This window comes from Benincasa hispida, chromosome 11 (assembly GCF_027475165.1).
Source record: "Benincasa hispida cultivar pf3 chromosome 11, pf3_genome.v1.1, whole genome shotgun sequence".
Taxonomy (NCBI): domain Eukaryota; kingdom Viridiplantae; phylum Streptophyta; class Magnoliopsida; order Cucurbitales; family Cucurbitaceae; genus Benincasa; species Benincasa hispida.
Window position 1 is genome coordinate 23752133 of NC_143488.1, and position 23156 is coordinate 23775288.

Sequence of the window (23156 nt, forward strand, 5' to 3'; positions counted from 1 at the left end):
GAAAAAAAAAGGTAGTTGAACTTTTGCAACTCACTCCCAAAATCAACTAGTTTCAATAGAGAACCATTGTTTGTTTTTTCAGTTGACTAGGAATGGTATACATTATTGAAGCTAAATAATTGCTTAATAACACAAATTACAAGTAATCAAATAATCAATACTATTACTACTACTAACAACATTTGTCTATGCCTCACTTTTCATCACCGGTAGGTCCAAATTGTCCAATAGGTTTAGTCTTCGGCTATTAGCTTCTTCTTCAAATCTTTCTTGTTGACCTGCAATTCAAGAGAAGTTTCAATCTCAATCAGACAGAACAAAAGACTGGGAAGCAATGTCTCTTGAAAATGCAACCGACCTTTCCCATTGCGTTCCGAGGCAGCGAGTCCTTCAACAATAACATGGTCGGTAACTGGAAAAGTGTGTCGTATTATTATAAGTTTATCAGATTGCCTTGACAACGTATTTACATAGAAATGACAGTTATAATAACTAAAAACTCCTCTCTGAATTACCTTGTATGGAGCAAGCTTGTCTTTAGCCCACGTGCGGAGTTCATCTAAGCTCATAGTAGGGTTGGACTCATCAGGCGTTGTCGTTTTTGTGTTAGGCTGAAGCACAATAATTGCACAGACACGTTCTCCATAGTCTTTGTCTGGTAATCCCAACACACAACATTCTACGACAGACGGATGCTACACAAAGTGATTTAGTTGGTGGTCATTTCATGTTCTTTATTCTTCCCATTTTGTGGTAGGTGTGGGCGTTGTCTTTCACTTTTCTTAAGAGAGAGAATAGAAGGGGCGATGGAGTTACCTGCAAAATCACTGATTCGATCTCTAACGCTGATAACTTATATCCCCCGACTTTCATGATATCGGCACTCAAACCTGAAACATCAGCAAAAGAAGAAAAAAGTTCAACTCATGGCATGGATTCTTGACCGTTTATCATTACAAACACTTCAAAACGGTCTTTCAGACTATCAAGTTCTAAACAAATAGAAGGAGAATGTCAAATTAAATTTTTCTAGATGTTGAGACTAACCCCACAACATGTTGCCGGTATTAGATGGCTCACACTATCAAGAGAGTTATGACCAACACAAAATCGCACACAAGGGACCTGAATTCCTTGTCATAGTTACCCACTTTGGATATACTTATCTAAAAGTATACAAATTTACATGTCAATTCTATTGTTTATTGTCACCTGTGAACGTGGAAGCATATCACCAACTAGGAAGGTTTTAGTCAAATGTACTAAAATATGCACATAATAGCTGGCAAGAGCTTGAAGCTCATAAAGTTAATGATTGCAAACGTGATATGAGTATGAGCATGCAAAGACATCGCTGAAATGCTTTGTTAACAACTTCTAGCTGTCAGATGCATGTACCACCCTACTCCTATAGGACTAGCAAAGATGGAGCACCAAAAGATCCCGTGACATTCTCAGGCCCCCGCAAGGAAGCATGCTTTATTCAACAAGGTAGAAGATACTGCTATTGTCTAATAGGTATCAATTCATTACTTCATCACATGCTCCGACCATAAAACATGTCATCTGATTAACAGGTTATAAAAGTGAGAGCGTGTAAAGAGCTGACAAGTACTGGTAAGATTACAAAGTAGAGCAGCCAATTTATGAACTATGAACTAGAAACGCAGCATATTGGCTAAGCACTTGAAGAAGCAGGCATCTTACAAATCGAAGCACAACCACTTGTATGTTATAAGTAACTTACGTCCTAGTATGATGTAGTAACCATCTTCATCAAGTCTAGCAGCATCTCCAGTCTTGAAGAAACCACCATCAATAAACGATTCTTTGGTAACCTACAGAAAGAAAATCACAGGATTTATTTGAATCAATTACAATTCCTCCTTTTTTTCTTCTTTCTTCTTTTTCTTTTTAGTAAAGGTGCAAGTGAGGGGAGAAGATTTTATGCTAGAATGGAAGTTTCAAACTAATTGGACTTCTTCAGTTGAACTGCCACACGATTTTTCTTTTTTCTCCTTTTTGGAATTAAAAAATATGTGGAGTGGAAGATTTAAACCTCCGACCAATTAGCTCTGCTAACCTAGGTGATTCATTCTCTTCAATTCTATAACTAGTGCATTTCAGGCATATAAGAATAATACCCAATACATGGTGTCATTCATATTTCTACAATTCTACCTACCTCGGGAAGCTTCCAATATTCTTTAAACATTGAAGGACTTCTAATACACAGCTCACCCTCCAAGCTTGAATCATTAGTACTCCCATCATCTGCAACAATCTTGGCCTAACACATGCAGAGTAAAGCATATAAAAGAACGTTAAAGCGTAGTGATAGGATGTAAGGTTTCTACCTCACTATTGATATTCAGATATGCTAATAGAACCAAAATACAGGGAAACAGGTTCGAAATACAGAGTCACAAGATACATACAGCCAACTAAGAGGGCTGCTCTCTCCTCCAAGAACTTAGTTCATACACGAAATTCAAGATAACTAACCCTAACACAAAAGAGGGTATAAATACCAACATTCTCCTATTACAAGCACTACTGGGCTCAGCCCTCTACCCTTCTACCATGGGTGTAAATCTTTTTTACCCCTTCTATTATAAACATTCTTAATGGGTGGTCTAACACTACCCCTATTCAGAAGAACCACATTGTACTTAAAGTGGAAATTTGGAAATTGTTGCTTGAATAATGCATGGGACTCCCATGTTGCTTCATGATCTGCTTGCCCCTTCCACTCGACGAGGCATTCCCACTCCTATTCAACTTCATTCCAACGCATCTGAGAGACTTTACTCGGTTCCAGGATCCATTCTAATTCATCATTCAGGAGAGATATATCCGACTGCACCACGTGGTGGCTCCCAATGGCCTTCTTCAACTGAGAGACATGGAATACTGGGTGGATTTGGGTTGTGGACGGCAGGTCCAATAAGTATGCTAGCTCACCGACTCGTCCCATAATATGAAAAGGGTAAAAAAATTTCGATATCAGCTTCTCGCAACATTTCTTCACTACAGACTTTTGGCGGTAGGGGCGAATTCGAAATGGTACCAACTGTACTTAATAATAGAAGAAGACAAATAGAATCTAATTCATGTTCATGCTAACAGAAGAGCAAATCCAATACCAAGACGACTTCTTTCTCAGGAAGTGCAGCAAGTACTTGAGTCATTTTTGGGTATCCAAATAGACCCAGTCTCCCATTTCAAATTGTACATCACGACGATGGGCATAACAAATTTTTTCATTTGATTTTGTGCGTGATTCAAATGGTCCTTCATAGCCACTAAGACCTCATCTCTTGTCTGTAACTATTGCTCAACCGAGTAATTTGCTATTCTCTCTAACTATCCGTATGATATGACCAGGGGTGGAGCTTGCCCATATAATACCTGATAGGGAGTAGTTTTGAGCGACGTGTGGTATGATGTATTGTACCAATATTCATCCCAAGGTAAATTGTCACTCCAGGACTTCGGCTTCTCCCAACACAAACAACACAAATAGGGCTCTAAACTCTTGTTAACTATCTCCGTTTGTTTGTCCGTCTGAGGGTGATACATTGTACTTCGCTTCAATTGGGGCCCCTGCATCCGGAAATGTTCCCTCACAAATAACATGGCTACAGTCTTTGTAGAGTATGACTGGGAAAGGGCTATGAAGTGTGCGTATTTTCTCAATTGATCCACCACGACAAAAATAACGTCGTATCCTTTCGAGCAAGGCAGACCCTCCACAAAATCCATATAGATATCTTCCCATGTCTGGTTGGGAATGGGCAGCAGTTGCAATAACCCAGCTAGAGAAAGGGCTTGTGTTTTATTTCTTTGGCAGATCACGCATTCGGCCACGTACCTCTTCACATCCGACTTCATTCCTTCCCAATACAATCAGATAATCGCTTGTATGTTTTTAAGTCTCGAATGGCCACCAATAACCGAATCATGGAAAGTGTAATAGACGAGAAGTTCGCAAAAGAACAAGGTGCCCTCTGCAAAATAACCTCCTTTGGCGCACCGTGTAACGTGGCACACTGTCACTATCGTCCACCACCCTATAGAAGATGGATTTCAGTTTTGCATCTTCCTGTACTTGTTTATCGACCACGTTCAAGTCAATCAAAGACAGTACTGCAATGATATTCAGTAGTGAGGTATATCCACGATAAAGCGCCGGCAACCTTGTTTTCAAGCCCTGCACGGTAGAAAATCTCAAAGTCGTAACCCATCAGCTTGGTGAACCACTTCTGAACTCCCGATGGAATTTCTCGCTGTTCAAGTATGTGCCTGAGAGCCTTCTAATCGGTGTACATTGTAAATTGATGCCCCAAGAGGTAATGATGCCATTTTTCCACGGCCAATACTATAGTCATCAACTCCCTCTTGTAAACCGACTTTTCCTTGGCCACCGGCGATAATTATTGGCTGAAAAAGGCTATGGGCCTCTTGTTTTGAGATAGAACCGCCCCCAGTTCGGTTCTCGAGGCATCTGTCTCAATCTCAAAAGGAAGGCTGAAATCTCGTAGAGCTAAAACGAGCAAGGTGATCATGGCCTTCTTTTAATGCTTCGAATGCCTGGTAGCCTCCCCAGACCAAATAAATCTATTCTTTTTTGTCAATCGTGTTAACAGTGCGGTTATGGCCCCATAATTGGCCACAAAGCGTCTGTAATATCCGGTTAGGCCTAGAAATCCTCTCAATTCCTTCACATTCCGTGGAATGGACCATTGCACCATGGCACGAACTTTTTCCTCATCTGCTTCCACCCCTCTGGCTAAAACCTAATGTCCTAGATACTCAATTCTATCTTTCACAAACTGGCACTTCTTCTTATTTGCGTACAAACAGTGCTCACAGAGGAGCCAAAAAACCATCGTCAATTGTTCCAGACTATGAAGCATAGACATAGATACGGCTACATGATACGGATACGATCAGATACGGCGATTCGTCAATTTCTAAAAAACTAAGATACGGGTACGTCTAAGGATGCGTTATTTTTTATATATTTTTTTAATACATATATTTCTAAAAATTGAGGATACTAATACGTTGAAGATACATTTTTTTTCTTTAAAAAAAATCTAGGATATAGATAAATTTAGCATACAAGTTAATAACAATAGCACAAAATAGAATACAAACACTGAAATACAATACAAAAAAAGCAACATCTAAGATGTTGAAGTAAAATAGTTAATAAAATGCAATAGAAAAGTGACTCATATTGCAAAGAAGAAGAAGAAGAATATTAAAGAGAGAAGTATGAAGATAAACGAAGAACTTATTGTTGAAGATATCCAAATGATTTATATTTTGGTGGACTTTGTGGGGACTCAAATGTGAAGATGGAGATTAGATGATTCTAGTCTAGGATTTGGTCCGTTATTTATTTTTTATTCTTTTAGTTTTGGACTCGAGTAGTGAGCTTTTTAAATAGGTTGCTTAATTTTAGATTGGGAAAGATTAGATAAGTTACTTGTTTTTTTTCTTTAAAAAGTAAAAAAGTACGCATAGAAATAGATACGTCAAATCGCGTATCAAATATGTATCTGGAAAGTATCTAAAAGTATAGATACGTCAAATCGCGTGTCAGATACGTATCTGGGAAGTATCTGGAAGTATCGGTATCTGATACGTGTCTGATACTGATTCTTTACCTCACATGAAGTATCTATACTTCATAGGTTCCAGATGTGTTGCCATGTCAATGTTGTACACCAGAATATCATCAAAGAAAACGAGCAAGAATTTACGGAGGTAGGGATGAAAAACCTGATTTATGAGTGCTTGAAACATTGTCGGGGCGTTGGTTAACCCAAAGGGCATAACGAGGAATTCATAATGGCCCTCGTGCATTCTGAATGCGGTCTTCCCCATATCTTTCTATTGCACACGTATCTGGTGGTATCTCGATTTCAGATCTATTTTGGAGAAAACCCAAGCACCATTGAGTTCGTCTAACAACTCGTCGATCATGGGAATAGGGAACTTATCTGGTACCGTTGCTTGATTCAACGCTCGATAATCTACACAAAAACGGCCACTCCCATCTTTTTTCTTTACTAAAATCATGGGGCTCGAGAAAGGACTAACGCTCGGCCGTATGATCCCTGAAGTCATCATCTCGTCGATCAACGTTTTTATTTCTGTTTTTTGTGCATGTGGATAGCGGTAGGGTCTTACATTGATCAGGCCAGTGTTTGTTTTTAACTAAATGCAGTGGTCTATATGTCGCACTGGCGATAACCCCTCGGGCATATTGAACATATCTTCAAACTCTGCCGGTAACAGGTCAAGCTCGAGCTAGAGTTCCGCTATGCTGTCTATGAGCATGAGTTCCCGGTCTTCACGTGGGATTCCCATGGCTCGAAAATCAATCAAGAACCCCTGATCATCCAGATGCCACGTCTTGGCTAACATCTTAAATGAAATTTCCACGCGGGCTAACGTCGAGTCCCCCTTGACCACCACTTTCAACTCTCCCACCGTGAACATCATGGTGAGTTCCTTCCAATCCACCGTCATCGCTCCTTGCTTACGAAGCCATTGCATGCCCAAAACCATGTCTAAATTACCCAGTTCCAACGGTAGAAAGTCATCTACGAACGTCAATTCCGGTAGGTTGATAGTGACCCCTCTACACATTTGTTTGCCTTGTATGGCTTCCCTCGAACACAGAATAACTCCATAGTTTGTCGTCTCTATCAAGGGAAGGTTGAGGAGCTCCACTATGCATACAGCAATAAAGTTATGGATCGCACCACAATCCACCATCATAACGATTTCTCGACCCTCTACGACCCCTTTCAACTTAAACGTTCCCGAAGAGGTAAGTCCCACCACCGAGTTCAGATAGAGTTCTACCGCCGGGCTAACTTCTAGCATGCGATCCTCCATGACGACGTCCTCCATCTCCGTGTCGTCAAGGTCGTTTGCCACCACACACAAACGTAACTTTTTTTTCTTACAGTGAGGGCCTTTGCCGAACGGCTCATCACAGCGATAACACAAACCCTTTTCCCTTCAAGCTTGCAGTTTCGAGTCTGTCCGCTTGCGAAACTGAGGGTCTCAGCGATTCGCTCCAAATGTAGGGACTGAGGAAGGGATTTTTTTTCTGCCAACGTGACAGTATGCGTCACTATCCCGTCCGTATTCTTAGCCATTGGTTTTTTAGTCGATTTCCATTCTTTCCCATACATTCCTTGGGACGATTGGGCCGCTTGAATCCGATCCTCTACTAATTGGGCCACATCCATCGTTTCCTCTAGGCCCACGGGCCTCATGGAGAAAACTTCCACTCTGATCACCGGGTCTAGGCCGTTTGTAAATGTGCTCATCAAGACATCTTCTGCCAAGTCCGGCAACGGGGCCGACAACTCTTCAAATTTCTGTACATACTCTACAACCGTACCTTCTTGTTTGATCGCCAAAAATCGGGCACACGACGTTCCCCTCTGATGCAGTTGGAAATGGTCATAAATCCTTTGTTTCAACTCCCTCCACGATTTGGACTTCCTTTGATTTTCTGCCCAACAAAACCAGTTCAACGCCTTTCCCTCCATACTCACAATCGCTATTTTTAGTTTTTCCTTTTCAGTCAGAAGGTGTAGTTGGAAGTAATGTTCCACCCGGAAGAACCATCCATCCGGATCCTTCCCATTGAACACCAACATCTCTAGCTTTTTGAACTTAATCCTCTCTTACCTTCCAATCCCTCCCTCAGTTGGGAGGTCTCTCCTTCTCCTACATCATCATTCTCCTCTGACTCTTCCTCTGTTCAAGTTTTCCTCTTGCCAGTGGTGACTTCGGCTATCTCTGATGGACCCTGAGGATGACGGCGTTCTCCATGTATTTCCTCAAGTAGGGAATACATTTTCTCTACCGATTTCTCCGGTGCTGCCAACCTATGGTGTTCCTGTTTGATACTCCCGATATCAGCCTCCGTTGCACTCAACCGCTCTTCGATTTGTTTTTGCGTCATTTCCGTCCACCTCCCCAAGTTGTTCAAATGGCTCTGATAACACTTGTAAGGATATTCAGATATGCTAATAGAACCAAAATACAGGGGAAACAGGTTCGAAATACAGAGTCACAACATACCTACAGCCAACTAAGAGGGCTGCTCTCTCCTCCAAGAACTCAGTTTATATACAAAATTCAAGATAACTAACCTTAACACAGAAGAAGGTATAAATACCAACATTCCCCTGTTAAAAACATTCTTAATGGGTGGTCTAACACAGGAGTAGTGTATACGATCCAATGGTAAGTAGATCTTTCACTATGACTTTAAAAGGATGGCAGAAAGTTCATCTCATTTGTCAGATGCACAGGTTAACAAACACCAGTTTACGGCCTTATTACATCTTTGCAGTTAAATTAACAGAAGTTCACAACACCCGTTAATACTATTTAATATAAATGACTATGCATGCTTTTATTATCTACACGACTGCAATATTTTCTATGATAGGAGCTTATACCAAGATGCAACATGTTTAGTTTTTTATTTTATTTTATTTTTTTCCATCCTTTTTATTTCCTCTTTTAGAAGTCCATGCTCTCTCCAAAACCAGACTTTGTAGACATCAAGGCTTTCCTTAATTAAGCTCACCCAAATATTCAAACATACAACTTCTAGGTAGGTGGTATTCTGAGACCTTTAGCTTTTTTATTGTGCCAATTGGAATTGTGCAAACTTCCTTCATCAGTGCCTAAGTAGGCCATTCTGTGAAAAAAATGAACAAGTGCTGGGGGAATGAATTTCAAAATCTTTGAAAGAAGGAGCTTTAACACCTTCCTAGAATTTGTAATTATTAGCTTGCCTTATTCTTTTGGATTGGGGACCCTTTTTCATTATTGTATTTGGGGCTTGTTTTTATTCTTGGGCTTGTTATTTTTTATGCCCTTGTATATCCTTTCATTTCTTTCAAAGAAACGTTAGTTTCTTATTCCAAAAACAATAATATAAAATAAAATAAGAATTTGGTATTTGTCCTTTCCTAAGGAGCCTCCTTGATAAGGGCTTCTTGAGACTACCCATCTCTTTTGATAAATACTAACAAGAAGATACTTTTGCAACTTTTGTGAGATATCGTAAAAAGATATAATATATGACTAACATTTCCTAGATGAATTCTGGGATGGGAGGAACATCTGGCAAGTAATTTATTTCTCTCCATAAATGTAACATTCTAATTCGCTAGGACAGCTGGAAATAGAAAACAGAAGTTGATACAGGAAGACAACATTCGAATGAGCAAGAAATCCATTTTCAGAACATTTTCCAGATTTTGTAAAAGGGCAGTACTAACCTCAACGCCGGGGAAGGGTTTGCCAACAGTTCCAATCTTTCTCTGACCATTTAAAGGATTTGAAATTGCCATGACAAACTAGAAAAGCATAATTGAGAAGACAATATTTTAGTGCTTTTTCTAGCAATAAAAAATAAAATGAAAAGAAATAAAATGGTGTGATGTCACTTGGATACAACCTGAATAAATTCTCAAACTAAATTCACTTACTTCGGTCATACCATATCGTTCCAAAAGTTCGTGGCCAGTTACCTCCTTCCATTGTTTCATGATAGGAGGAGGGAGTGCAGAAGAGCCACACATCTGAAGGAGATGGGAGTAAAGTTTAGGAACAGAAGCAGGGAACTTTGGTAGCAGGTCACAGTTAAAAGATGTTAGAAAGACCAAAGAACATACCGTAGAGGGAGTCAATTATCCTACTATACTAGACATTTACTATTTTAAAACCCCCAAAGATGCCATTATTGGGTTTGATAAATGAACTGTTCATAATTATGTAAATATCTCATAAGCCTTTCTTTCCTCAAACTCACCATAAGGCGCAACTGTCTTGCAGCAGAGGCAGAAGCAAGCTGTAGCTCTGAATCCATTGCTTCATAACCTTGTAACAATCGAGCATACATGGTTGGAACCTATACATCCACGGATATTTGATTGGAAAACACTTATAATATATATAAGAACTTCTTAATATGAATAATGTGATAGGAACACAAATATATTGAGATATAAAAGATAATGAAACTACCAGATAAACTCAAGTGTTAGAGGTACTTGAACCCTCCCAATCTTGAGATCACTCTCAAGCCCTTTTCACTCACCAAAATATTGTCGGCCTTTTCCCTTCCCCTATCCCTCAATTTATAACAAACTATCAACTCTCAAGCTCTATTCACTCACCAATATTGACATCACTTGCTTTTTGTTCTTAATATCACTTTCTTAACTAATTGCTTATATGCCCTTAATACTCTACTTATTTCCTAATAGCACTCCTATCATTACGATGCTCCAATGTGCATATTTTTTAACCTCTAAAAGAATAATAATTCATTAATGTTGAAATAATTGACAGAAACATGTAAAATAAAGAGCATAACCAAAAAATAGTTAATTCATTAAGTCAGACAGCCGATCATTGTAAGCAAGCCAATTGGATCATATGAGAGAGTGTTAAGTTTCATAGCGCTTGTGTTTGGTAAGCTTTAGCATGTATTTTGTATTTAAAATCTAGCCATCTAGGCAGTATCACAAGAAAAATAGCATGCAAACTCAGCATAAAGACTGCTTACCCCGGTAAAAACTGTTATAGCATCATCAGACTTAGAACTCTTGGACGGATATGATTCCCGCCACCTTTTCCAGATACCACTGACACTAAATTTTGGCATAAACTCAACCTTGATTGGAAACATGAGAAAGAAACCAAAGTCAAGCTGACAAAAAAACAACCTAATTTACAAAGAAAACTCATTAAAGCTAACTTACCGTGGAACCTGCATAGATAGGAGCTAACAAGCCATTGAACAGCCCATGAACATGTGCATTACTAGTTAACATCAACAATTTTCCACTCTATTTTAAGTTGCAGAAATAAGACAATTAAAGCAATAATGTAAAAAATGAACATAATTCAAGGATATGATGCAGGGGAAGACAATGCAGAAATTGGTCAGCTGATGTATATTCCCAAGCGTTTGACAATGTGTGAACCTGAAATTAGACCAAAGGATCAAAAAAGATTTAATATCAACTATGAATGCTAGGCCTCAATACATTGTTATTAATTTTGTGAAGTGAGGTTGTTAATCATAATTTATCACAGACATATGAACATGCCATACCTGTGAAGTGATGCTTTTATGAGTGTGAACAACTCCTTTCGGTTTACCAGTTGTACCACTGGTATAAATTATCAATGCAGGATCATCACCTGCACATTTGAAATGAGAAATAAAAAACATGTTTGATGGGTACAATCCATAAGTTTACAAAGTTATTCAATCCTCTATCTTACTCAAGTTCTCTACTGTCCCCTGAAAAACTCTATCTGCATCTGCTGCATCTACTTCTATATCGGTTGATTGATCATGAGAATTCCTTTCTGAATAAATATGAGGAACAGGTGGAATAAGAGAAACTGTTGCAACTGTTTTAGCAGCAACACTTTGCATAAATTCAACATGATCTTCAGTACTCAGTATCATGGAGACCTCCTACAGTCGAGTAAACTTTTAAATACTTTTACAATTTTCCCCACTCGTAAAAATAAAAGGGAAAATAGAAATAGTTGCTAAGATGAAACTAATCAAAGTAGAACTTTCCAGTAATAATACATTAGAAGGGAGAAAATGTAATGAGAAGGGTAGGCAAAAGCAAACCGAATCATTCAAGACATGTAAGAGCTCAGCCTCTGGATAGCTAAGTGCAAGTGGAACAGCAACGCCTCCACTGAACCAAGTTCCCAACACTCCAGCAAGAAATTCAGCCGAGGGTTTTGCTACAATGCCAATTTTAGCTCCACCAAGATGCGCATGTCCCTTCACACCATTTAATAAGATTATGAATCAATTAAGTGATTCAAAGTTGTCTAAAAAGCGATAAAGGTACACTTAATCATACTTAAAGAAAACATAGCAAGAATTACAAGTTTAGTCATTCCTCAAGCACCAAAACAATGATATATCTAGTTCAATGAATCCATTAGTGGCATTTTCTTCGGAACAAAAAAAATGTTACACTTTGAAGTTCAATATCAAACCATGTCGATGTTTTGATGTTTTATCTTCCACATCATAAGATATCAATTAGAACTTCTGCTTACTACAATCTCATGACAACAATCACTAAAGGTTCACTTCTTAATACAAATATGCCGAGCAAAGACCACAGTATCAAACTAACATATTCAGATTTCACCATATAAAGTGGACATACAGTTCGTAGATTACTGCTAGTCAAAAGATCAGATATCTTTAGTGCAGATGAGATCAGTTGTATGTAACTATGACTTTTCTGGTTAGCTCTAATAGCGACATTCTCACGACAAGTCGAACCATGCTTTGCAGCTGATTTGACCACCTCCATGAAGGTATAAGAACTTAATACTGCATAACATGAGGAGAAAACAATAATCAGAATAAGAACAGGTAAAACAGTTATGCAAAACAGTTAAGACTAACTTCTATACTTCCAAATTGGTGGAACCTAACGGATGTCATGTAACTTCATTCAGATTACCACAAAACTAGATCCCTTAAGTTCTTCACTATCTAAAAAGTTAACTGTAGAAATGCCATGATGGAGCTTCAGCTATACATTCATGGAAGCTAACAGAAATATGATCTTTTACCATACTCTAAAGAACCAGCCCCACCAAGCTAGGTAAGTGAGAGGAAACCAAAATGGGATCAATTGTCATGACTGAATAAATAGTCTCAGATTTAAGGAGATTATAGTCATTGAATAGTAGCAATGGCATGATTGAGCTTCAATTATACATTCTAACTATCTACTACAACCATCATTTTAACCATAAACTAGAAAATGAGTTCACCGCGCTAGGTAAGTGGCGGAACCAAAGTGGGTCCATCGTCATAGCAGAATGATCAGTCTCCTATTGAAGAGGATTATAACCACAGTCATTTGTTGAACACCAATATTTTCCTCGCTTCAAAACACAAGAACCCATCAATAGTTCCACCCCAAATAAGAGTCAACGATACAACAACTCATCCCAAAAACATAAGAACAAACAAGTTACAATTAGCTAGTGACAGAGTAAATGAACGGCACGAGTTCCAAAACCAAACCCACATAACAATAACAAAAAATACAGTTCCCAAATCAAATAAGTAGAAAAACTTTCAAAATGACCCAGAAACCAAATGAAAAAGAGCAACATAAATTTCCCATTTGTTTATGTTTTTCCACAATAAACAAACAACTAAAAAGCAAGAAAATTCACCTGAAAACAGACGAAAACGTGAAAAACAGAGCTGGGGAGTGTTCCTCCAAAGATGAAAGGAAGCAGAAGTCGATCGAATTGCAATCAAATGAGAAGGGGGAAGTGATAGATGACAAATACGAGTAAATAAGGAGGTGAGGTTATTAAATGTAGAAGAGTTCATGAAGAAAGGGTAGGTAGTTAAGAAGTAAGAAGGGGAAAATGTCGGTGAGTGGTAACTGCTTGTATACAATAATGTTATTGGTTATGGAGATGGTAGGCGGAAAAATTAATCATGTGGGAGCTGGTAAATGGCTAATAAATTGGCCGTTTGGGGTTTCTGTTTTGGGTTTTGATTTTGCTTCTCGACTTTTGCGGTTTGGAAATTCAAGTAATGGGCTTCGTGAATGGCGGATCAAGACGTTCGTCGATATCGCTATCAAAGTAATCAATTTGAGCCACCGCTAACAAATGTTGCTCATTTAAGATGCCCACTGCAAATGAAAGCTGTTTCTTTCTCGAAAAATAAAGAGAAAAGGAACCTTTTTCAAGTTTATAACTGATCGGTGGTCGACATCAGTCTGTTAACTATGAAACTGTAACTGTGCTGCTTCAATTTATCAACAAATGAGGAATCGGAAGAAAATATAAATTCTATTTTTAGATTATTCTGAATAATCATTTTCTAATGGAGTTTTAATAAATAATCATTGGACCCTTACTTACCAATAGAGTTTTTTTTTTTTTTTTTAAAAAAAAAAGTACAATAATTGTGAAGTAGGAGATTGAACCCCGATAGAAACGTTATACCAATATCATTAGGTCAAACTCACTTTACCACTTATCAATCGAGTTTACATTTAGGATTATTATTTTTTTTTTCAAAATTCAAATGGTCCATATCTATTGGCATACAATATGAAAAGTATATATGTGCAATAAAATATAAAAAAATTACATCATCTAATATAAACAAGTTCCAATATAAAATTAGCAACCATAACATAATTGTATCATTTAAATGTTGTTCAATTTTATTTGCAATGTTATTTGTCACTCAATTCTTTTTTTCCCCCTTCTTGGAAGAAAGAAATTTGATAGAACATTTAAAAAAAAAAAGACGTACATCACCAATCAATCGAGAAGAGTAGATGATACCGAAACGAATAGATTATCATCCAAAAAAACAAACTTCATCCTCCAAATCGGAGGGAGAAAATGGATTAAAATGAAAATTAATAGCAACCATTGCATCCGAAAAACTATCCATCCAACCCTAAAATTAATGGGAGTCCTAAAATCATCCATTAAAAAAAAAAAAAAAAAAATTTCATACTCCACCTACACTTGGATAGCTTCTTGACAAACCAAGTTATTCAACGAGTTAATGAGCATCTCGATGGTTATTAGTCAATTCATTCACCTTAAATGATGTCAATTCAAATTTAACTAAATTATATTGGCTGAATGAATTTTATTTTTATTAATTTTCATGTTTTTTTAAAAAATAAAATGAGTGAATTTATATTGTTTTGAAGTTTTAATAAAAATAAACGACATTAAATATAATTTCGATGTCATTTGAAATAATTGCATTTGTTTTTAAAGGGAAACAATTACATCGTTGGGTTTTGTTTGAGTGGATTATATGGTTGGTAGCATTGATTATTTTAATGAAAGAAAAGTGATACTTTTATGAATCATTTGGAAAATTTTCACATGTTGAAAAAATATGTAAATAGTAAAAAAAACACCAATAAATACGAATAGATTTCTATCAGTATCTATCGGATCAATGATAGACTTTTATCCATCTCTATTAACCTCTATAAAAAAAAGATTAAGTTTTATTATTTTGTATAAATAATTTTCCTTATTTTTCTATTTTTTGAAAATCTTCTTAATCAATTTTACAAAACTTAATTGATAATCTTTATTACATTAAGAAAAAAATAGATTTTCAACGATTAAGGACCTAGTCCATTTCAGAAACTAATTGATCTATTTAGCCAAAATAGGTTAAATTACCACAAGTAGCCACAAACTTGGCATTTTATTTATTTATTTATTTTTAAAAAAATCATATCTTTCCTAAAAAGTGACAATAACCTAAAATGGTGTGACAATATTTAGATCACGATTTTCACCCAATATTCTATAACTGAAATTGTTGTTTTGAAACGTTTACGAACAGTCTAGAATAATATTTCTAAAGGGTGGTACTTTTCAAATTTAGGTGCTAAAATTAAATAAACATAACAAAAAATGTTTGATCAACTTTTCATTAAAATTTGGTTTCATTTCAAATACATTTATAAGAATGGAGTGGTGGTGGTGGTGGGGAAGAAACACACATTTATAGTAAGTAAACAAATTAAAAAGCTTAGAAAAGGAAAGAAGAAAATAGAAAGAGAACCACACACAATCGACGGTTGAGAAAATTCGACATGTTTTCCAGTTGATTAATCAAAACATGGTCTGTCTTGGAGGAGGAACTTCCATTGTTTCATGTTGTGTTGCTTGTCTTTGAGCCAAAATTCCATTCCATCCTGTACACAAACAAGTTTGGTAAACTATTTTTAACTAGGAAATAAAATCTCAAACTATATCTTTCAAATGAAAATAGACCCTTTAAAGAAGGGAAGAAAAAAGATGGTAAACAGTAAAGGATATGTATATTTTTAAGATAGTGTAAACCCTAATGCATAATTTTTGTTTCCTTCAACTCATTGGGACGGTGGTACAACCTATAAAACAAATCTTGTTTAAGTAAAATCGTAAGGTTAAAACATAGTTTTAGAATAATAGGGTTACACTTACATAAGGCTAGTGTACTATGTTAGTTGGGTTATACTTATTTTGGCACAAGTCAAGTACGTTAATTTTATTTGTGAGTGATTTTGAAATGATTAAATTACTCTTGTCACGTTGAAAATTACTCTCAAACATAAGGGTGTTTGTGGGTTCAATTGAATTGAAAGATTTTTTTAACCCAACTACAATTGTTCGATTTGTAAATTTTTTCAATCAAAATAACTCTTATTAAAAGATGAACCCAACTCAACCTAACTATGAAACATTTGGATTTTGTTGATATGGGTTATTCAGGTTATTTATTTAAATTTTTATTCTAAAAAAGTAAGATGTTAATAGGTAAAAATTTGATTTAATTATTTTCATATATTGAATTAATAATAAAATTCAATTTCAATTTATTTAACAAAAATTTTCTTTCCAAAGTGTTAAAAAACTATTTTTAGGAGTTGTTAAAAAATAAATTATCGAAAAAATAATAAAATTAAATAAAACTAAAATAAATATATGTATATATAATTGTATAATAAGTTTAAAAAATATATATTTTTTAAAATTAATAATAAGTTCGGGTTGGTTAGATTATTTTAGGTGAACCCATAACCAACCCAACCCATAAAATTTTCATTTATTTGAACTCAACCCAACCTAAACCACAAGGGTTAGAGGTTTTTTTAGGTCTATCGAATTTTTTGAATACCCCTACTAAAACACGTCTTTAATATCTAAAATTAATTTTAGACATTTAAACACGAGTTACAAACCATCAAATTTGATTTTCAACGATCAAATGCATGTTTTTGGACCCGACAAAAATGATAGTATGCTCAAGCTATTAAGCAAAGGTACAAGCTAGTTGGTAGTTGGTAACTTGATAGAAGTGAATTGCAAGAAGACTCGTTCACATATTACAGTTTTTAAGACCTATATAAAGTCAATGTCAAGACTGTAGCAATTACAGGCACCCAACCCTACCCATTTTCCCAAGATGTGATTGGTTATGCATATCATGGTAGACTTCAATGTTGTTTTAACAAATAAATGAGTCCCCATTTGATTTTTAAACATCTAATGTTTACCAAAGTTCTTCAATGAATTCTTCAGTTTATAAATGGAAAAGTAAAAGAATTAGAATTTATAAGTACCTAAAGCTGGGTCAAGTCCTCTCTTCCGAAGTTCTCTGAACTCTTGACAAAGTGAACAACATGGGCAGAACACATGAGAAATGATATCAGTATATGGAGCTTCTACCAAATTATATCTCTCTCTCAATCTTGTTCTATATTTTGAGCCCATAAGCCATTGTGAACACAAAGCAGGCATCATCAGAGCATATATAAGACTTCCCAAAGGACAGGCTGCAATGAATATGAGTTTGATATTATAAGTGAAGGCAGCAAGATATAAAGATCTTGACTAGTAGTCATATTATAAAAACAGAGGGAATTGAAAAGGTTAAAGGGAGATTTTACTTAATTCTCCTTGATCCATCACTTCTGCAATCTGTCCAAATGTTACACATGGTAGGAATGCTGTCATGACCGCTGCCAAATTGAAACTAACGTGTTAAACCATACACTCTAAATTGGAATCTTCAGATGATATACTAGTAGACGAGAATTTTTAATGTCAACAGTTAACTAAAAAATGAAAATAACAATTTTGTTGTTGTTGAGCTTTTTTTAACCATTTAATCCATACCAGGAGAATTTTCATAGCAATTTGCATACATAATAAATCTCAATGAATCTAGCCAATATTTTTTATGATATAAACTAAATTATTACAATCTAAAGTTTAGGAACTAAAATTGTATTTTAACCAAACAACCCAACACAAGAACCCTCTTCTATCTCAAAATCATCTATCTATCTCAAAGAACCCAACCAAGAGATAATTGTTAAAAAGCCCCCCCAAAAAAAAAAACCCAAAATGGTTTTTGTCCCACTTTTTGAAGCTTAAGAAATTTTCCCTCTTGCTTACTTCATCGGCCAAAATTATTAAACTATCCTTAATTTTCTTTTTTCCTCTTCCTTTTCTCTCTAATTTTCCCTTTCTCCATTCACGCCTGCCATTTACATTCGTGAGATTCCATTTTGGTAATTTCATCGGGATATGACGTAAGCAAATTACAAAAAAGAAAAAGCCTTAATTTCGAAAAGTATGACATTTAATCTTAGGCCCAAATTTTTTATCATCCGTACAATGAACCCAAGCATAAAAAATAGTATATGGACAAGTTTAAAACACAACAGAAATACATTAAAACAATGTTGCAAAGTAGACAGACAACCTTAGACACATACATAACTGAATTATGAGCAAAAACTAACCATTTGTTTCATCTTCATGGCAATCAAACAATCCAGTACTCCAAACAGTCCCACGAACTGTATTTGGCTGATACATAGTTGGACCTGAGAACTCAGTTTCAGCAGATTGTGTATTCCCACCATAATTAGTACCTTGGCTACCTGTATTTGCTTCATACATCCTTGGACCTGAAAATCCAGGTTGAGCAGATTGTGCATTTCCACCATAACCACTACCTGAGCTTCTATCCATCTGTTCTTCAGCACAAAAGAATCTACCCAAAGATGAATATTCAATATGCAATATGCAATGTGTTTTGAAAATTGGTCTTTTAAGGAGAGTTTTCAATGTGTATGATTCCACTCACTAATCATAAAAAACAAAGGGAAGAAAACTAAGAATGAAGAGCTGGGTCAACCAAGTTTATCGTTTAAAATTGAAGTCAACATCATGAAAGGTGGAGAGGGACGACTTACTAGTAGTCTACTTCTTCTTCAAGACTGATGAAAAAACAGCAAAGCCCCCTTTTTTGAATGCATGATTGGATATACATGGATTTTTAAATGAAGACAGATCCAAGTAACAAAAATATTTTGGTGGCTGTGTTCGTCGTTGACCTAATGGATACCAGTTGGATAGTTGACATAGCAGCCCTTCCTGACTTCCCTTCAGCAAGAATCTGCCTATGACAGCACATTTATCTAACATGGTTTCAGCCTTGAGGTCAATGGATGGAAGGATTGAATGGTCTTTTGGGGTTTTAGTATTGAAAAGAAAATTGGAACTTGGAGATAATTGTACGGTGACCCAAACTCAAAATAGAATATGCACCACTTTAAAACTAAGTTTTTTTTTCAATCTTTTGCTTACATCATATCAACGTGAAATTACCAAAACAAATCATTGTGTATGTACGTTAAGATCTCACTCTCGTTTTTTTCCTTGTTTCCTCTTTCATGATGAAAAAATATTAGCAGTCCTTCCTCTCATGAGAGTGAGTGCGAGAAACTAAAAACAAAATACAAGAACGAGAGCAAGAAACTAAGAATGAGACACAAGAGTAAGTACGAGAAACTAAAGTGAGAGCGAGAAATTAGGAGTGAAAATGAGAGCAATAAACTAAGAACGAGAAACAAGAGTGAGAAATGAGAGCGAAAACTGACAAAGGAAAGAAAAAGAGAAATGAGGAAGAAATGAAAGCGAACAATAGTTCAAAGCATCATGGGTCAAATATGATAGTATACTCCAACAATGATATCATCAAAATATTATATAACATTAGTTTTCAGGGGTGAGTCAAATCTCATTTGAACTCTTTTTTTAAGCCATCCCTACGAAACTCCATACAACTTGGTGAGTTTCCAGAAGAGAAACCATGGAAATATGAAAATTTAAAGAATTGGGAGCTTTGTGCGGTTTTCCTTCTCAGTGCCCTAAGAACTTGAAATAAATGGATAATCCATTGAATCTTAATAATATTGTTCATAATAGAGACTATACTATTACAAAATTTGAAGAACAAAAATTAATTTGTTCCATAAAATGTTTGGCTTATTGTTACCAACATGAAAGTTTTGACACTAAATTATTCTAAACTAACTCAATTCTCCACCATCCATCACTTCAGCAATTTGTCCAAATGTCTTACATCATAGGAATCTGATTACCGCTGCCAAAACTCAAACTAAGAATGAATTTGGCATACCTTCTAACTTAAATACTAATATTTCTGCTTAAAATAGTTTTTCAACACATGTAACCTTGGGAATATATATAACCATTAATACACCCATTAACTGTATTGTCTGCAAAAAGATAACCATTTTCTTATCTTCATGGCAATCAAATAATCCAAATACAAGTAGGTGACATCTAAAACTAGCCAAAAGATATCAATATAAACAAAATTGTAGGGTGCAAGTTCATATTCACAATGTTTTTTTTAATAAACAAGTACAATCATTGAAAAAAAAGGAAAGAATACAAGAACATACAAAAAAAACCCCTAGAGAAGGGTTTCCAACTAAGTAAGATATTACCTAGGGAATAATTACAAAAAAGTTCTCGAAACCAAAGTCCAAAGCGAAACATAGAACCTCACCAAGAACAAGATGTCATTAGGGTCCCTATCTACACCTCTAAACACTCTGTTTTTCCTCTCCCTTCAAAGATCACAATACAGAGCACAATATTAGTAACATTTTTTTTAGCAAAAGTAATCATAAATCCATCGTTGAGTATACAGTACACAAAATTGCAATGCTTTCATATTTGTAATTTAATTTATAGATCTTCAACATACTCTGAAACTCTTTGAACTATTGTTCGAGCTAGGAATAACGAGTAGTTGCCTCATTGCCTACGCCAATTCCTCCTCCACCATGAAGAAGAGGTTCTCTGAGAAGGCGAAGGTGAGAGGAGATCTAACATGGTTTGCTTCTCTTTAGGGGTCAATGGAACACCCCTAACTAGATTTAAAGCCATGATGTGAACATTAGACCTTTGCTTGTGCTTGCTATAAGCCCATACTCCTGCAGCAGCACCAGCCACTAACACCTATTCCAAAGTGTAACATATTTTAGAATTAAAATTAGAAGAAACAGGCAGAACTATTTACTTAATCATGAAATTCTTACACATATTAACTGACCGGTGATAGCCATAATGCTGCAGTTTGAAGGTCAAACTTTGGGGTATAAAGAACCGTCTCCCCATAATCATTCTCAAGCTTTTTATAGATCTCCTTGTCCGTTTTCCCAGACCGAATCTCATCACGGATCAGCTATAGTTATATAACAAATACAACCCAACATGAAGCAAATTTATTGCAAAACAAGATTGATCCAAGAATTATTGGCAGGAAACTCAACAAATCTGTGAGAAATCGTTATGTGGCAAAGATTCAAGATCTGGTCAATCAGTTTTTTTAATTCATCATTATGACATAAGATGCATTGTGATCAAATGGAGTTATCAAAAAATATGCATCATTTAAGAATTTCCGAGGGGCTGGCAACATAGATGGTTATTTTGAAGGTAATCCACTAATCCAAAGGAAGAATTCTTGCATCAAAACACCAACACTAAGAGAGTTTACGAGAATAAAATTATGAAATAGAGAATCAGCTAATATTACATTGTCCCTTTACATGAACTATCTTTTGCGAAACTTTCAACATCCATTGGTACTTGCCACAGAGAGTGGAGGATTTCTGGCTCAAAGTATAATTGGCAAATGCCCCCATTGAAAAGTTAGAATTTTCTTTTATTAAGATAGTTTTGCTAGTTATTTGGATTATTTGGTTCGAGAAGAATCATTAGAACTTCAGTGACAGCCTCGTCTCTTCTTTTACTTGTTGGAGTGAATAATCATTATAATCTCTTTTATAACTACACTTCTTCAAGACCTTTTAATCAGAAAACTGTTAACCATTTTTCTGTTTTTCATGATTAAAAAGAGGAAACAGAGGCAATTTTGCACAAGAGAGAAGGGAATCTAAGTTAAATTGTTTAGGTTGGAGTTCATCTAAAAAGTGATACCTTTCTGAGGAGAATGGCAATATCTGCTTGTGAATCTTCAATGGATTGACTACCGCACTCAATACACCTAACATTGTGACTAATATTTCTTGCTCGGGCTTCCACCAGCTGGGTTTTTTTCACAGCATCCTCATCAGTCTCCATTTTTTTAGACACTGTGACACCTTAAGCTCTGACCCAACTGCAACGGAAGAAAATACCAAGAAATCATCAAGTTAAAGACAAACCTCTCATAAAACCGAGCACGTCAGAGAGAAAACAATAGATCAAATTCCAGTTACGAATTACAATCCAAGGCTGGAAGAGATGAATTCTCGTTAGGACAGTACGGTGGGAGGGGTTTCGCATGAATCAACCCTACTCAGAACTAATACAATAATAAGGCACAAAAGGGCCATGAAAAGCAATAAAACAAGGTCCATTGGAAAGCCCAAACATGAAACCCAGAAGTAATAAACGAAGGGTCGGATTAAGAATGAAAAGAGAGGTAACTGGAAGCCTCACATGGTGTTGAATCTCATTTCAGATGGACTTTTGGTGAGGCCATCTAACCTTCGAGGGACTATTTCAGTTCTAGAGCTTAAAGTTAATATGTCTCTGGAGTTAGAAAATCTATATTTTGAGTGTAGAGTTACCTATTTAGATTAGCAGTATATGGTTTGATCTTTTGTAAGTTAAAAAAAATATGATTTTCTAGTAGTTATTTTTGTTTGTTTAACTTTGTGTTTAACTCTTGAATTACACACATATTTTCTCAAAATTGAGATGTCGACTTAAAAGTTTCATATATATTTTACATTTTTTTTAATGTAACCATTGTATTAAAAAAAAAATGTAACCATTGTACTTGAGATAGATAAAAGACTCTAGTTTACAAACAACAAAAAATTATAATATATTTCCACATTAGTGGAATGTAGGCTATCAAGAGGTTAAAGGTTTTTATGGCATATTATATCAAAATGCAAGTTATAGTTTATTATGCATGTATGTTGGTATTCGGAATGCGATTATTGGCTAGATAAAAGGATGATTTTGGATATATAAGAGAGAAGAACTATCAACAATTAATTATATGAGGCCTTTTGGGTGAAACAAAAAATAAAATCATGAAGTTTTATGTCATGACTTTGCCATGTTGATAAAATCCTTGGGTGCTAAACAAAGCAGTGGAAAGTCTTAGAAGATGTCGTCTTGGGGGGTATCCA

At 35.8% G+C, this 23156-nt stretch overlaps 3 protein-coding genes across 10 annotated transcripts; all 3 read right to left on the minus strand.

The window, feature by feature from the left end:
* Nucleotides 1–12: 12 nt before the first annotated feature.
* On the minus strand, nucleotides 13–13873 carry AAE13 (AMP-dependent synthetase and ligase family protein). Of its 3 annotated transcripts, none has more exons than XM_090307050.1 (18): nucleotides 13303–13443; nucleotides 12892–13005; nucleotides 12273–12442; nucleotides 11717–11875; nucleotides 11353–11551; nucleotides 11180–11268; nucleotides 10977–11048; nucleotides 10824–10874; nucleotides 10628–10735; nucleotides 9869–9967; nucleotides 9546–9638; nucleotides 9336–9413; nucleotides 2186–2290; nucleotides 1748–1838; nucleotides 817–890; nucleotides 516–695; nucleotides 359–412; nucleotides 13–278 (listed from the first exon to the last, which is right to left on the minus strand). In XM_090307050.1, exons 3-18 carry the CDS (start codon nucleotides 12420–12422, stop codon nucleotides 234–236), a joined length of 1647 nt encoding a protein of 548 aa, XP_090163176.1. In that variant the 5' UTR covers nucleotides 12423–12442; nucleotides 12892–13005; nucleotides 13303–13443; the 3' UTR covers nucleotides 13–233. The 3 variants fall into 3 exon arrangements, with proteins under 3 accessions (XP_090163176.1, XP_090163177.1, XP_090163175.1); XM_090307051.1 differs by having other exon boundaries at nucleotides 12892–12951; nucleotides 13303–13361; XM_090307049.1 differs by lacking the exon at nucleotides 12892–13005 and having other exon boundaries at nucleotides 13303–13873.
* Nucleotides 13874–15537: 1664 nt separating this feature from the next.
* LOC120090960 (protein PLANT CADMIUM RESISTANCE 8-like) lies at nucleotides 15538–18910 on the minus strand. The gene is made up of 4 exons (XM_039048690.2): nucleotides 18429–18910; nucleotides 17568–17639; nucleotides 17241–17453; nucleotides 15538–15830 (listed from the first exon to the last, which is right to left on the minus strand). Exons 1-4 carry the CDS (start codon nucleotides 18658–18660, stop codon nucleotides 15748–15750), a joined length of 600 nt encoding a protein of 199 aa, XP_038904618.1. The 5' UTR covers nucleotides 18661–18910; the 3' UTR covers nucleotides 15538–15747.
* Nucleotides 18911–19849: 939 nt separating this feature from the next.
* Nucleotides 19850–22577, minus strand: LOC120090962 (cytochrome c-type biogenesis CcmH-like mitochondrial protein). Of its 6 annotated transcripts, XR_016524524.1 has the most exons (6): nucleotides 22237–22377; nucleotides 21949–22129; nucleotides 21059–21190; nucleotides 20711–20964; nucleotides 20510–20570; nucleotides 19850–20077 (listed from the first exon to the last, which is right to left on the minus strand). XR_016524524.1 is itself a non-coding variant. In XM_039048693.2 (4 exons), exons 2-4 carry the CDS (start codon nucleotides 22090–22092, stop codon nucleotides 20761–20763), a joined length of 480 nt encoding a protein of 159 aa, XP_038904621.2. In that variant the 5' UTR covers nucleotides 22093–22129; nucleotides 22453–22577; the 3' UTR covers nucleotides 20307–20760. The 6 variants fall into 6 exon arrangements, 3 of the variants coding, with proteins under 3 accessions (XP_038904621.2, XP_038904620.2, XP_038904619.2); XR_016524525.1 differs by lacking the exon at nucleotides 20510–20570; XR_016524523.1 differs by lacking the exon at nucleotides 19850–20077 and having other exon boundaries at nucleotides 20307–20570.
* Nucleotides 22578–23156: the final 579 nt, after the last annotated feature.